Source organism: Pygoscelis adeliae, unplaced genomic scaffold (genome assembly GCF_000699105.1).
Source record: "Pygoscelis adeliae isolate BGI_AS28 unplaced genomic scaffold, ASM69910v1 Scaffold207, whole genome shotgun sequence".
NCBI lineage: Eukaryota > Metazoa > Chordata > Aves > Sphenisciformes > Spheniscidae > Pygoscelis > Pygoscelis adeliae.
Window position 1 is genome coordinate 2,798,707 of NW_008825160.1, and position 16,243 is coordinate 2,814,949.

Genomic DNA, 16,243 nt, shown 5'->3' on the forward strand with positions numbered 1-16,243 from the left:
GGGACTTCTCCAAATTGAAGGCAGCCAGCTCTGATGTGACACACACCGCCCCCCCATGCAACTCCCCAGTGGCAAAGCTCAGGGAGGTACAGCAAGAAACACAAGAGGATCAAGTGGAAACGAGTAAACCCAAGCCACTGGCTGCAGGGAATTGATTTAGGGAGGTTGGTTGTGCTCCCAGCGGGCTGAATAGCAGTAACGCAGCCATAGGAATAAGCTGAAGGGAAGGTGTCGAATAGACTCACACCTCTGCCATAGACCACGAAATGGTCTATGAAAATGACCACGACATGGTCATTTTCATCACCATGAAAACTAGGACCTGCAAAGCTGGGTTAAGCACGATTTGAGCAGCACGCAAGCTACCTGTTTTACACCTTGCTTCTCTTCCTGCTCAGGAGCACCAAGGCAACATTTCAGGTCTCCCCTTCCCCCCTACATCCAGCTGGGTCTTTTTATTGCTTGGTGCTTCTTGGTGAATCACTGAGGGAATTTGCATGGGGCTTCTGCAAGTGCAAAGAGCTATCGGAGTGCTCGGGCTGCCTATAAATCTGCTTTGTGGCATGTGTGGCATGTATTTGGGAGCTGATTGTTTTTATAATTGAATAGTAAATCAATGTATTTAAGGCCAGCGTTTGCCATTAACACTTCTGAGTATGAAATACTCCCTCTGTCAATAGTGGAAAGGTTTTATTAGGATAATAACTGCTGATTTAGAGCTTCAGTTCTGGTTTTGGTTTTTTTTTAGTGCTCAGCTCAGTGTTTGTTGTTCCAGAACCAGGAGAATTTGTGGAATGTTTCACACCACAACCAAGCACCGTTCGAAATGCGACATGAGATTGAATGTCTGGGGGAACATCTCTCACCCTCTGTGCCCCATCAGCCCCTTCGGCAATGAGGGAACAGCAGATTAACGAGTTTTCCTTCATTAGCACAGCTGGAGTCACTTCTCACCTGCCTGAACTACTCCATCCCCTTCTTTGAGCTTTCAGCTTGAGAAGCTGAGTGCAGTGAGGGCTCTTTGAGACACATTTTGGGGGCTGGAATCTACTTCAAACCACTGATCTTCACTGGGCCAGGTTGGCCATGATGTGGGCTGCCCTTTCTCTTACCCTCCTGGCTACCAGACAGCCATTCTCCTTCCCCTGATCGAACATTGGCCTAGAAGATTTCTCTCTCCTTGGTGCATCCAGTAATCCCCCTTCTCACATGAAGAGCAGGAACGTGTCAGATGAGGCTGTGAATAACTGAGCCCACATACTGAGCTGTTGCTCATTAATCACTCAGAAGAGAAGCCCAGGCATTTAGGAGAACTGTAAAAGTCCCTCATCTGCATGATTAGCTCTTTCCCAGCTGATTACAGAAGAAGGACACTCTTTGAACAGCTCCTGTGTTTTTAGTGATTCCTTAAACGTGAGTACATTACCCCAAAAGCTCTGGGCAACCAGAGACAACCCCTTGGGCCATCCTCCCTCCTCCCTTTAGTGGATTAAGAGAGTCCGCGTTACCGAATGCAGAGAGGTTGGATGGGAGGACACAAAGACATCCACGGGCACGCAGCCACCGACTCCCATGGGGGGCTGACCCCTGCCATGTGGAGGACATGGAGGAGGGAAAGGTTGAGTAAGAGTGATGTGGGCACAGAGATAACAACACGGGACTGGAGGGGACGCCTTGCAGGTGGTTGGTCAAATATGGAGACGGATGGTGACGTGGGACCTGACAGATCTTCTGCAGCGACTTGGGCAGATGCTTCCTCCCCTCCATAGATCCAGTGGCCACAACGAGGCAGTCAGTACAATGTCCCATTGTGGCCAGAGTGGCTACTCAGGTGAGTAAGGGCTCCTGCTGCTAGGACAAGTGTTGCTGTGTTATGATGTGAAGCCCCATACCATGCAGACCTGCATGTTCGGAGACGGCCGTTGGGAGTCCATGAAATCGTGGTGGCTTTTCGGTCGCATTCCTCCCCCAAGCCATCCGTGCCTGCTCATCCCAACAGAATGGTTCCTTGTGCAGCCATGCTGCAAATTTGCCTCCCCAAATTTTGACTAAGTGATGTAGTGAGCCGGGAGAGCTGGTTGCAAACAGATGCAGAGGAGCAAGGCAGGCTGGTACAAAGATCCTCAAACAGGACACGCACCAAAGGAATCAGACAGCTTGTAGATGAGCTGCATGAAGATGCAAGCACAGCCCTTTCCCTGGAGGCTGAGACCACCACATGCTCCAGCACCCACCACCACCCCCTCAATGCCACATACGCAATGAGATGAAGAGCATGGCCTGGCATGTGCTTGCCCCTGCGGGTGGTGAAGGCTGCCTGCACAGCGCACGGGCTCAAGTTGGATCTAACGCCTGCTGAAGTGTTAATAAAGAGCAGGTCATGGGTGGTGTTTGAAGATTATTTACGTATACATAATTACTGCTAAATCCACCCCCGCCCTGCTCACCTGACGACTTCAAAGGCACTGGCGCAAAACCAAACCCCACAACTTAGTGCAGCGCCCCTCAGATTTGACCCTTCTCCATGGAGGCACCAGGTGGCTGCCAGTGAATGGCTCTCCGACGTTCCTGTCCAGCCTTGCTTTCCAGGAGCGGCCAGATGGGCACAATAATGAAGCAAACCAGGGGGGCAGGGCAACATTTTGGGGGGTGGGAACACCAAACCCTGCCAGGAAATGGTACCCACCCAGGACCATGGAGAAGCTGGAACTAAAATGTGATGGCAGCTGCTGGGGCCACAGAGGGATGAAGAGGAGGCAGAGGGAAGTGCACAAATCCTTGGCAAGGCATAAAAATGGAAGTGGCTCCCAGAGGAAGATGGACAGACAGCATTCGACCCTTTGGGATGGCCATGCTTAGCTTTCAGCGAGCAATTTGCACTATGTGATTTATGGAGGAAAAAAAGCTCAATTTTTCATCCTTTCTGCTAAGGAAGGAGAACATGTCCTGGGTGATCCCCTGGCTGGATGTGCTGTGCTGGACCAGGGATGTGGCACTGGAAGGAGGAGGTCCGGGGTGACATTTCCCACCACCCCAACTATTTTCTGCACCCACCAAAATTACCATTACCACCTAGGCATTTTGTTTCCCCAAGTCTGCTTCTTTTTTTAATGGCCCCATTCAGGAACAATCTGTCTCCAGCCCAAAATACATAAGGCTAACTTCACTCCGGTTGCCATCCCCCATGGAGAGGGGTCTTAAAGGAGCCATTTCATCCCGGAGCACATGAGCAGGCAGCCGGTCCCTGCACTGCCAAGCCGGACAGATGGGGTGGGGGGAGACAGGGAGGGAGGACAAGTGTGTTTCTGAGGTTTTAATAATGCCTTCTCCTGTCTGAATCATCACAAATCCCAGTGGAAGGGCAGGCATTTTCCAGATGGTAGGAAATAAACCCTGGGACACTTCCACCATGAGAACTCATTAGCCCTGCTGGCTCTGCTCCAAGCTCGATGGCAGTCCATGTAAACTGTATTTGGACCTGCCCTTTTTCTATCATCTGTTCCCGTGAAATCTCCAGCCCATCTTACATGGACAAGCTGCCCAGCTAGCTATTAATTTGATTACGTGTGGCCTTTGCCTCTTGGAGAGCTTAGAGCTCAGGCAAGTATCTTCCCGTAAACCTATTGCACGCTAATCCAAGCATCTCAGCTGCCTTCACGCCACCCATCTGCTCGCCACTCAGTTGATGCTAACCTGCCCACACGGAATCTGGGGAATAGTGCGGTATTTGGCTGGCTTCCAGGTTGCAAAGGCAGAGCACTGGACAAAAACAAAAAGGCATATATGTATACGCAAGCAAAGGGATTTAAGCCCAGCCACAGCCAGATGTTACTACTGTGCTTTGCACGGGCTGCAGTGGTGTTCTCTGTCCTACCACACACCCCGCGCACCCCACAAACTGAGGGACGGGGGATTCTGCCAGGCAGTATCTGCACTTGGTGGCTGGCACTGCCACCCACCGCAAATGACGGAGCCTCCAGCGGAATCGCGAGGCTCCAAGCCATCCCCTTCTGCCCCGAGTCTCCAACAGCCACCAGATGAGTGACAGGAAAGCCACGTGAGCAGTACCAGGTCCTGGTAGGGCTCTGCTGCTGTAGGTGTTTCTGGCTGCAGTAGCAACCTGGCTCGGTAGGCAGGGTGCTCCTCCTTGTGTGGTTGCAGGATGTCAGCCTTAGCCAAAGTTGTGATCTAGAATAAAAGGTTCTCTGCAGGTTGTTTTTTTTTTTTTCTCTCTAAAACCTCAGAGCTGTTCCACAGCACAAAGCTTGCCCAGATTGCAGATAGCTTGAAGCCCTGTAACAGTCCTTTGAACAAGCCCCAGCTAAAGATAGATGTTTCCGCAACTTAGTTGGGTAAGAGGTGTACCACCTCCTATGGGGGTGACCCAAGTGCCCTCTGTTTTAAAATGTGGGAGGCACAGTAAGAAAACCCCCATGCCGGTTGAAAGAGACAGCAGGACTGTCCTGTCTCATTGCAGCAGTGTTTTACACACAGGAAGCTGTTTCGAAGAGGTCTGTGCGGTGTAAGGCGCCACGAAGCAGCCGGTGTTTTAGGTTTGCAGTGAGCACTCGGGGATATTTGTATGGGCTCAGCATTTGCTCTCTGTGTTTCAGCCCACCTGGCTGATGGTGCTTCTGTGCTTGTTGCACGGGGATGGCAGCGGGCAGCCGGAGCAGACTGACTGCTCAGGTGGGGTTCAGCCCTCCTGTGCCATTTGCAGCCCAGCGCGTGACTTGACACTGCAGGTGTGTGGTGGGGACGGGCAGGGGTCGTTTCACCCGCGCACTTTGTGGCGTTGGGCTGCCAGGAGGGCACGTGGTGGCTGAAAGCCATGTCCTGTGGTCACAGGGAGTCCCAGCACAGGAAGGAAGCAGGCGCTGATAATCCTGCAGTCAGGGAGTGCAGGGTTCACATCAAAAAGTGACTTTCCCTGTTTGCAGAGGGCAAAATCTGCAGATGTAGACTATGAAACAGTGTGGTTTCGAGAAAGAGAATATCCTAGATACCATAAAAGCTTGAAACAGCTAGAGCAGCCATGTAGGGAGCAAGTACTGCTGTCCTCAAGCAGCTCCTCTTTGCTTTGTAGCTCTGACGATTCAGAAATTGTTCTCCTAGATCACAACAAATCCAAAAGCCTCCGAAAACATACTCCCAGATAGGATCCCTCCTTCTCTTTCAGGATTTTCCGTCTTTTCCAAGCTCTCCAGCCATTGCCTTTGCTGCCCGTTCCTGAATGCAGTCCTAAACGTGCACCATCTGGAGAAGAGCCTTCGCAGGGCAGCCTCTGTGCCCCGAGGGCTGTGGGAGGAGGCACGCCGTGCTTAGTGGAAAAGGAGTAAATCTCATTAAGGATTTTAACATTTATGGCCAGCAAGATAATGAAGGAAGGTAATTTGGGGTAGCTTTATTGCAGTTATCATAATGTTTCCCTGAAGCACAAAGATAAAAATCAGTGGATAATGTCCATAAGGAGTTTTTATATCTTCCTCTATTTTTTATTAAGCAATAGCCATTGCAGTCAAAGACGGGTGTCATTTTACAAACACAGAGAAGGCAATTATGTGACGTTGAAACCCAGAATTACAAGACTCTCAAGGCTCACCTGGCTGTCAGGACCCATGCTGGAGACCCATTGCAGTTGACAGGAATCCCTTGTCCCTAACATGAAATTGTTTTACCATGAGGAGCAGTGCTCTCCCCATGTTTATCTCACAGGGACGTGTATTTGGAGACATCCAGGCAGACCTTCTCTTCCTCCCCTCCTTTGTCTTCTGGCTTTACTTTCTCATTTTACCCTGTTCTGCAACATAAGAAGAAGGCTAGATGATGGACCAGGAATGGGGGAACCCTAAAATGAGGCCTAAATTGAAAACAAAGAACTTTTCTTTTTTTTTTTCTCTGCACTAATGAACTTGTGGAACTCACTGCCACAGGGCATGACTGGAGCCAAGCGGTTCCTGTGCACAACTCATCACGAAACATGCTTGCGTAAAACTCTTTAGCGTCTTTGCTGAAGACATATTAAGAGTGGCTTGGTATCTGTAAGATATTTTTTTGTGGCCCAAAGCTTGTTGTTTGCTATGATCAGGGATTTTTATTTCTTCTTCCGAAACATGGTGAGCTTTCCATTTCCTGAAAGAGGAATGCTAACAAATCAGTAATTTTTAACATGGTGCAGCAGCGGTTTGCAGGGCTAAACAAAACCATCACCCCAGAAAGTTCGCAGCACCGGTGCCCACTCTAGCAGCTGTCACCCATGGGCGCACTGTGCGCTGAGATGGGTCCACACACTGCCCAAACCCAAATTGACCACAGAAGCCAGTCAGGCTGTGGCGATAAAAAAACAAGACAACAAGACAACAATATTTCAAAAGCTGTCATTTTACTTCCCCCTGCTGTGACAACCTGATCGCTCATTATTTCCCAAATGTTTCCAGCAAAATTATATAGATTTTTTTCCCACCTGTTCTGAAATTGTGATTTTTTTCTTAAGGAAGCACATTACTTCACCATTTCAAACAGCCCCAGACCCTCACCCCAGCAGATGGCTGAGACCTCCAATATGAATTGTCAATGTCACCAGTCCTCCCAGACAAAAACTAGGACAACCCAGACTGGCCTATGACTAAAACAGCTGACTGGAAGTCAGGGCCGCAGACCCTCTGCAGGGCCCTTGTTCTTGTTACGGTGCCGCTGAGCAAAGCCGCCATCTTGCACTGAGCCCATTTCGGCCTGGAGCTTTGTGGCTGGATAACGGTGTCCTGAAGATTATTTGTCTGACAGTATTGAGTTTGTGTTCAGATCTGGAACACACAAATGGAGGCAAAGCCCTGCTGTGGAAGAGTGGGGAAGAAGAGAAAGGGTGATGGGCGTGGCCATCAGCCACACAAGCATCTCTGCCAGCCGGGTGGCACCGCCTGAGGAGACCGCCTGTCAGGCGGACTACAACTCCCAAAATGCTCTGCGGCCTGGCCGCCCCTACGAGCGAGCCCCGCGCAGGGAACTACAACTCCCATCCTGCACCGCTCCACCCGCCGCTTTTCTATTGGCTGGCTGTCGGGCTGGCGCGAATCACCTTCCCCGCAGGGGGCGTGGCGCTTCTCCCGTCTCCACGACAACAGGAGAGCAAACAAGATGGCGGCGGCCTGTTCGGAGGGGTGACAGGGTGGTGCTCGAGTGCGAAGCACCGATAGCGCAGCTCCTTCCGTGTCCTCGCTTCTTATTACAGGTCATGGCGGGGGGCGAGGAGGAGGCGGGAGAGGGTGGCCTCGGTGAGCTGCTTCCCCCTTCTTATGGGCCCCTGCAACACCTCTCCCACGGGATCCCTGGGAATCTGCCCCAGGACAGGCCCAGCCTACGGCAGTCACAGCTCAGCCTGCCTCACCAAGAGGACAAGCAGGAGGAGGATGACAAAGAGGAAGAGGAGTCACAGCGCACAGAGGTTCAGCTCAGTGCCCCCCAGCTATTTGGGGAGGGGTGTGCTTGTGAAGGAAGAGCCCTTTCCCTCCTTATCGCTCAGTGTAGTTGGGGGGGAAAGAAGGGGGAGTCGATGGGGGCACCAGGTAGTGATTTCTCATTTCCCCAAAGACAGGAAAGGCTGGTTTGGACTGTTGCCCTTCACCTCTCATTTCTGCCTTTTTTTAGGGTCCCTTCCATCCCTGTGGTGTCCAGGATAGTTCTGGATTGCCCCTTTCGCTCCTTGCTATATAAAGACTAAGGATAAGATGGCATATGGATGGCCAAATTAAACCCCTTTCTGTTTATATGCCCAGCCCTGAGATTCAATAAGCCCCTGGACCCAAGTGAATTTTTTCTCCCTGCTCTGCTGGGCTCTGAAGTGTCCACTGCCACAGCATTATCCCCTCATACGTTTACCTAATGGAAATGCATCTGTAGTCTCCAGTGCTATAACATGTAGGTGCTATAATTTAGATGGTTACCATTTGAAACATTATTTATCTTGGTCCCTAGATTAGCCGTTGTTGTGTGACTTCTCCAAGCTCATAGGAATTTCACAAGCCATTGGCTTATTTTCTCATTAAACTTATGCAGTGGTTCATTAGTGCCATCTGTCAAGTACCCTCTTTGGCAAAGATTGTTCTCTGAAGAGTAGCGCTAGCTGCTCATGCTGAACAAATTTAAAGGGCCTCCAATAATGTGCATATTGGGGTACAACACTGGGGTTATGTTAGTGCTGATTTGCTGAGATGTCATCATCCATAATCAATGTGAGTTTCATGGCTCAACGTCTCTGCAAACAGGTCCCATTTAGAGCTGTGCATTTAAACCATAAAGTAAAAAAAAAAAAATCCCAACAAAAAATTGTTGAACCTTTTTAAATGTATAGAGCTAGTACATGACATGTTTCTATTTATCTGTTTTGAGGGCCATATTCGTCATTTTTCCTAATGTGCAGTGCCTTAGTGGGGCGATGGAGCACTGAAAGCAGCGTTTGATTGAGGACTTTTATTAAACACTGTTCCCGGTTGCATCCGAAGCAGCCCCCAGATTCTACAGAGTGTGGAATTTCATTTCATAAGTCTCCACTTAATCCATTCCTCTCCCTGCCCCCCCTTTCTGGTATTTTGTAGGGTCAGTGTGATGGAGTGTTGGATGAAGACACTGTGGCTGAGGGTCTCCACAAGCTGGGGCGCTCAGCCCCTGGTATTGAATACGTTTATCTTAATCTGTCACTTTCAGTAAGTATAAGCAAAGAACATCATTGTAAAGTGCTTCTCTGCTCAAAGGTTTCCTCTTTTTAATAGCAAATAGTTGGTCTAGTAAAAAAAAAATTTCAAGAGGCAGATTTTTGTCTCTACCTGTCAATGCTGTTTCATGTACATGGGACTTTTGACAAGACACGTGGCTCCTGCTGACAACTGCCATATCGGCATTGTTTTGTTCACTTAGGAGCAACAGGAGTAACATTTTGCCTTACCCAGTCTTTGGGTGTGAAAATGTATCTTCCTGCTTCAGCCAGCTGGAGAAAAAATAGAGGAACATGCTAAATGTGAGAATGCTGCATTCATTGTCCCTTTAGAAAGTTAAAATGGTTGTGCCTTGTTAAAGATTACTTGCTGCCGCTCCCTTGTTTTTCTGGCATTTTTCCTAGCTACAGCTATCTCTCCTGGTTGTGTTTTAAAGTCTTCTTTTGACATTTTCTCCATTCATGGCTGGTCTGCAGGTCTAACATCACTTTCTGTATATGTCATCCTGTTCTGACACATCCAGATGGAGGGACCTTGGGGCACCTCTTCAATGTCTCCTGCTACTGTGTATCTCTTGGGAGAGTGGGTGAGGTTACACAGCTAGTTATTAAAGTCTCTTTGCTTTTTTTTTCCAGGGTCGTGAGTTAAGTGACATTAACATTCTCTCCAGATACGTTCACCTACAAAAGCTGGAACTTTCATATAATAAAATTAATGGTATGTAGTAAATACACTAGTAAATTCTTGGGTTGTGAAATCATTTAAGATGAGAAATGCACTGTACCATGTAGCTTTAATATCGCAAAGCCTGGTCCACATTTTAATGGCGTAACTACTCCAGCTCTACAGGCTGAGGCAATGCCTAGATCTTCGTGAGAATGAAGTATGGACCGTTCAGACAGCTGTATCAGCATATGCTTATCATGGAGATTATTGTCCAGTTTATTATCCAAAGATGAAAAAGCAAGCAAGCATGTCAATACAAGACTAAGGTTGAGATTTTACATGTGCAGATGTCATAATATTTAAAGTTATGTCTGGTACAGTTTTGCCAGCCTTGGGCTTTCCTTTGCCAAGGTTTCCCATTGGTGATAAAATGTAAAAAATTATATCCTGGATTTAGAAGGTAACAAATGGACACTGGGGTATACTCCATCATCTTCTACTCCTTCCCTCTCCCTTGTACTCCCCAACTCATTTTTTAATTTAACAGCAAAAGGAATAAGCCGTGATGGCAGCCTGTTGCATTATTTCTTTCAAGTTCATTTCACTTGAGGTGCTGGAGTCCAATAATAGCAGCACTTTTGTAAGGCGGCACTTCTTCGTGCTCGTTTTACTAACAGTTTATCTGTGAAGGCTAGGTCTGAACAGAGCAGGGACTTTTCCATAGCAACTAGTCATTTAGTCTTCAGTAGTGGCCTAAATACTTTTCTCTACTAATTAATAACTTAGGACAGAGGTAGTCTCTCTGTCATTCTAGAGGTAGCTAGAATATCAAACTATATTCTGGCTTATAGACAAATCAGTTGACATAATGGAAATCTAATATAGAACTTGAATATTTATTCTTCGTGGTTTAGAACCATATTTTTTTCTAGTAGAGGGTGTTAATGTATCTGATTTCTGCGTTTCAAACATTGCTTTCTGAATGTGTAACTACAAACTGATTCTTGATTGCTATAGTATGTAATTATCACATTTTGACGTGATGATCTCTGCATTTACCTATGCGTTCATGTACAGGATTTGACATTTTGTTTTGTTACTAGATCTTTCTTGTATCAGTCACATGCCTCACTTACTAGAACTGAATGCTTCCAACAATGAACTGACTACATATTTCATTTTTAAACCACCTAAAAATCTCAAGGTAAGTTGCAAAAAATGCATTTTATAGGTTTAAATTCAAAATGGTTTTCTAAATCTAATTTAGACGTTGTATTCGGACATGTGCAAAAGCGAATTTTTATGCCTGCCTTATTCTTCTTACCTCATTTGACATTTTAATAGCTTTTCCAAACGTTTGGTTATTTTACACTGCATGTTTCAGTCTTTAATTTTCTTTCACACTCTGAACCCTGGCGTGCCATGGGAAGGTGTATTGTACAGCTAACTGTTCTAGCCAGAGGTAAATATAGCCAGATTTTTTTCCTTGTTTGTCGAATTCATCAGACCTTTAGTGGGATCAGTTCCTGCCTTTCAAATTGACTGGTGCCAGTCGTTATTGTGAAACACGTACTTAAATTGTAGCTGTGTGCTAGTCTTCCCTTTGCTGTTGTTTTCTTGTTGCCCACTTTGGGTTATAAAAAGCAGGAGGTTGTTTTGAAATACGTCCTTTATGTATTTCTCTGTCTTCTTTGTTAGTTTTTTTAATATGTATGCATAATTACAGGACCATTAATGATAATGTTGGAAGAACGTGTAGTTTTGGAAGTTCCCAAAATGTGAATTCTATGTGTCATAAGAAAGACCCTTTTTGTTTATGTCCCAATATTACTATTAATGATCTTCTTATTTCTTCCACACCTTTGATCACAAGTTTAATGTAACAGCCGTTTAGTTTCACAAGACAGCTGTAAGTGCTGAAGAAAAAAAAGTAACTTTCTGTCTGCTTTTTTCTTTAGGAAGTAGATTTTTCACACAATCAAATACCTAAAATGCGAGATTTGTCAGCATACCAGTCACTTACTAAACTCTTGCTGGATTGTATCCTTTATGGAAACTTGAATGGGAGAAAAGTTGCTTGGTTGCTTTCTGAACAACTGCTTGCTTCAAATGGATACCTGTTTTCTTTGTATTTTTCCTTCACGTCAGTTTTGTCTTTAGAAGCAAGACTAAACACTGTAATTCTGGTGGTGAAACTGATCTTAATTTACTTAAGCGTGCCTGGTGTTAAAGGGGTTTGTGTACACATGTAAGGTATTAGCCTGCTAGAGGAACACAAAAAAAACGCCACTTTGCATCATGTAAAACCAAAAAAGTGACATGTCACACTGTCTTTGCATGGCAGAGCTAATAAATAATCCCAGTATTTTTATATAAGAAAGGTTAATAGGAAATCAGCTTGGAACACTAAGCTCCCTTAATTGAAAAAGTTGCATGTTGTTTAATCTCAGACATAGCTAATTACACAGGGACTGTAGAGGCTTTGTGGAGGACAAGGCTGTTTAATGACAACGAAGAGAATCTTTAAGTGAGAGAAAACGTCCTGGAGTGTGCTGAGGGAAGTACACAGAGCGAAGGTGTTCTGCTACACACCTTCCACGTTCTCACTGTGGTACTGTTTGTGGGATTAGAAACACTGTTCTGGCAGGAATCAGACAAACGTGAACCTGCAGATTAAGTTTCTTCATTGCTTACTTCTCTAAGGCAATAGTACTCTTAGTCTCCCTAAAGATTCTCTTATGCTTTTCTGAAAGGTCTTCTGGAGTTTCATGTTGACATGCTGCCTTACTTACAATTGCTTCCTGAGGGCTCGTGAACCTTTCCTCTTTGCCTCATAAATTGCATCCTGATTTTCTGCTCTCTGAAAAGGAGAAGACAGCAGGCTGTTGCAGTTTTTTCTCTGTCCCTTGTCCTCAAAGTAGCCCATTACCAAACGATATTAATACAATGCCTTTTTCATGTAGGAGCAGATAAAGCATTTGCAGGGCGTCCAGGTTACGTTATTCACACGTTTTACAAGGTGTGCAGGTGACATGATTCTTGTCAGAAAATGGCACTGAGACACTATCCCTTTGCAATTCTAATTTTCCATCACAGAGCAAAAACCATACAGCAAAATGAAAAGGAAAAAAGATCAAGAGATTTGTACTGTGGATCTGAATCGGTAATTTTTCATTTGGTTTCAATGCAGCAGCGTGCTGTCTTCAGTTTCTTCATTTGTCAATGAAGATGCCATTGAAATGGGGAGAAAAACGGTTTCATGCATACAGTTGCAACGGGACCCTCTGAAATAGAAGAAAATGAGTGCAGAATTTAGAAGTGCAGAATTCAGAAGTGCAGAATTTAGAATAGCAAAATGGCACTGTTCCTAACCCGTGTCAAGCACTCCTCGACGAAGACATGGCAGACAAAACAAGCTGTTCTTTGTAATCGTAAATGAAAATACTATATTAAATGTTATACAGTAGCAGAAATGTTTGGCATGCATTTCTTGTTGACAGTAACTAACTATTTCTTACCGTATTTAAGTGAATTATGATGCAAATGATAAGGTCATTGTAACTTTCTTCTGACAGGTGCAGACACAAGCACACCTGACAGGATTATAAGTGAGTTTTCAAGGAGGAAACTGCCCAAACCAGAAAGGGAGACAGCTTGGGCAATAATATCTGACAAAGCATTATAGTGATTCATTAAAAGACTAAAACTGATCGTATTAGATTTTAGTGCTGAGCAATTTGCTGCCTCATATTGGTGCTTATGGCTTAAACAATATTTTTTCCTCGCCAAAACTTTTCCTCCTCAGTTGAAAGAGCAGCAGTCCCATTTTGTATGCAAATCAATGAGTATCTGTCAAATATCAGTGCCTGTGGATGGTTTTGGTTTCTTTTCTAAATAACAAAGACAGCCTAGTGTGAGGTCCTATGAAAAGATAAATCTGTGCTTACCAGCTCATTTCTCCTCCTCTCCTTCCCTATCTAGGCCTGTGAGTGTAGAACTTAGTTAGCGTACAATTAAGTCCTTAGGTAGGAACGCAGTTAGGAAAAAACAGAGTTAGGTCACAGATATTAAAGAGTATTCTGTTGGCTCTGGCTAAGCTTACATTTTGTTTGGTTACAATATCATTCAGACTGAGAGAAAAAAAGTCCTGATAATTGGTCTGCTGCCTGGTAAGACTAGAAATGGGAATGAAAATTCACTTGCCCTCTTTGCAGGCAGAGTTCATTCTCTCAAGTCAATGAAAAATGTTTTATTCTGTGATTGCCTAAAGGCATTTCTCTGTGTCCTGCATGTTCTGGCTATTTTTTTCAGTTACATTTCTTGGTTTTTTTATGTAACTAGTTCCAGCTTGGACACTTACAATACAAGTGCAATTCTTCTTGCCTAACCAAACAATTAGATGCCTGGATCAGAGTTATCTGATTTCGGTACAGTGGAGAGATACAGAGTCAGGTACCGCTGCAGTTCATCCCATTGTAAGAGAGCAATCTGAGATAGCTTGTTGTCAAAGGAAACACGCTTTGTTTAAGGAATCTGGGTAGTTATGTTAGTGCTGAAGTTTGCTGAGAGGAATCCTAACTACTTTTACTGCTGGTTTTGAGATTAATGTTAATTTAAAATACACTTTCCCCTTTCAGTACAGATGGCCAGTATAGAGCAGGTATAAGTTAGTGAAATAGCCCCATATAGTACTATCGCCTGTTATTACTTGGATAATTTGTGTCTAAAGATTGAAGGTCAAGGTCAGTTTGGAGCCATGTTAAGTACTCCATAGACATAAAAAGATCGTGCCTTCCTCTGGTGACTCAGCCATGTGCCTGTATTCTACAGCTGACCTAACATGACTGGTGCGCAGTTAAAGTCAAAGGCATAAAGACCCCTATGTTTTAGCCTGTGCATATGCATCTGATGAGAAGACCAGAGGTGTACAGCGTAGTTTTGCAAGATGCTGGCAAAGTGGTTCCTTCCCCACACTCCTGTTCCCTCATTTCCACTACTTTCTTGATTTGCCATTAGCCCAGTTATGCCAGCTTGAAGGGCTGCACTGTAAACCAGGTCACAGAAATTATCTGAGTTAAAAGCTCCTCCAAAAAGGAGGGGAGGATGGTTCTAGCTGGATCAGTGTCGCTTATCCTGCAGCCCCACAAAAAGCTGCGTCAGTCAAACAAGGAGGCAGTAAGCTTCAGAAAGGGGTGGATGTGAGCAGCCGGGATTTTAAACTACTTAGCATGAAGCATTTGATGTCCAGCTCCCTTTACCATAAAATTCAGCTCCATTGGCTAATTTAGCTACTAATTATTGCTAAGGTTTTGCGTTCAGTTATTTTCCTTAAGTGCAAAAACCTCTGTGTAGTTAATAACATAGAGGAGATAAGAGGACTGGAGAAGTGTCACAGTCTGACTCATCTTAGTTTGTCACACAACAGACTCATTGCAATCAGCGGCCTTGAGAATTTACCTATCAGAATACTCAATCTGGTAAGAAAGAAGTAATTCTAGTTGTTTTTCTGTCTGTTTTTTATCAATATATCAATGCCTTAATAAATGTGAAGGTAATTACATAACAAATTTTCAGAGAAATGTATAATACTGGACACATTTTTTTACTAATACAGGATCATAGAATGATACAGGTTAAAAGGGAGCTGTGAAGGTCATCTGATCCAGCTTCCTGCTCAAAGCAGAGCCATCTTCAGCGGAGGTTGCTCGGGGCCTTGTCCAGCTGGGTTTTGAATTTCTCCAAAGATATTTTGCATTTGCTCTGCGTAGGTTTTGTTGTTGCTTAGGTGATGTGTTAGAGGTTACTTACTCTGCAAGTCCCACAATACGAACAGTATTCAACTTCCTCATAAAGTTGTGTTCATGGCAGCAGTGAGCTGGGACAGCAGAGGGAAAAGCGCGGACTGAGAAGCCTGCATTCATTTTAGAAAACAAGTCAAGTTTAGGATGCAAATCTGATATATTATTAAAGGATCTTTGTTTAATTTTTTTAAGGATCTTGTAATGAGATTGGAAGCTTTATATTGCCAGCTTTCCATCAAGATATCTAGGGTATATTTGTTTAAATACAACATTTCTAGGTTACCTTTCTAGATGCTTTAGCGAGATTTATCTTATCTGGCTTCAGTTTTCTGCAGCGCAGACAACTGCATGTGAACTAGTTGTTCTCTCCTGCCTCAAAATTCAGTGGGGAGAAATGGACACTTAAAATATTTCATTGTTCTGATCCAGCTGCTGACACCTGCATTAACACAAGATGCATCAGGCCTTGGAAGTGCCTGTTTCTCTCTGTTGGTTATGAAGATAGCCAAGGATAACTAGCCCAGAGAGACACCTCTATCTGTCAAAGCCTACGCTTGTTGGCATGCATCTTGCTCTTTTACAGGTCTTGGGAAGGCATTTATCTCAGTGTTCCTCAGTTCCATGTTTGTAAAGTGTCCTTAATAATACCAATGCTTTCTTCTGAATCATTTTGAGATACTTAATAGGTTAAGAGCCATCAATATAGAGGTTGTGCAGAAACACAAGCAAAAAGTATTTCTAATGCAATGCAGTTGGTATAAAATATAACAGGCTACTTCTTAATAGGTTTTACTTTGTAATAATAATTTAAAAAATATTTAATGGGATTTTAAAAATGAGTACCAAAAAACTATACATATAAATATGCTCGTATTTGCTACATTAGTCTTAAGCACCTACATAAATATTTTAGGTAAAGCAAATGACTCCCTTATCAAGAATAGAAATATTCTTTTCCAATCCCTTTAAAATTTTAAAGATTTTTCTTCTGTTCTGTAGTAATTGATATAGAAAAGAGTAACTAAGGTCTGTACCCATCAAGGCCTGATTGGCCCTTGTACTTATTAC

At 44.6% G+C, this 16,243-nt stretch overlaps 1 protein-coding gene across 1 annotated transcript in view; it reads left to right on the forward strand.

The window, feature by feature from the left end:
* The first annotated feature begins 7,231 nt into the window (after positions 1 to 7,231).
* The window catches only part of LRGUK (leucine-rich repeats and guanylate kinase domain containing), a 55,580-nt gene continuing 46,568 nt past the window's right edge, over positions 7,232 to 16,243 (forward strand). The window contains exons 1-6 of the mRNA XM_009328698.1: positions 7,232 to 7,441; positions 8,592 to 8,699; positions 9,344 to 9,425; positions 10,478 to 10,578; positions 11,333 to 11,414; positions 14,727 to 14,851. Of these exons, the coding sequence (XP_009326973.1) occupies positions 7,232 to 7,441; positions 8,592 to 8,699; positions 9,344 to 9,425; positions 10,478 to 10,578; positions 11,333 to 11,414; positions 14,727 to 14,851 (708 nt within the window). The remainder of the gene's footprint in view (positions 7,442 to 8,591; positions 8,700 to 9,343; positions 9,426 to 10,477; positions 10,579 to 11,332; positions 11,415 to 14,726; positions 14,852 to 16,243) is intronic.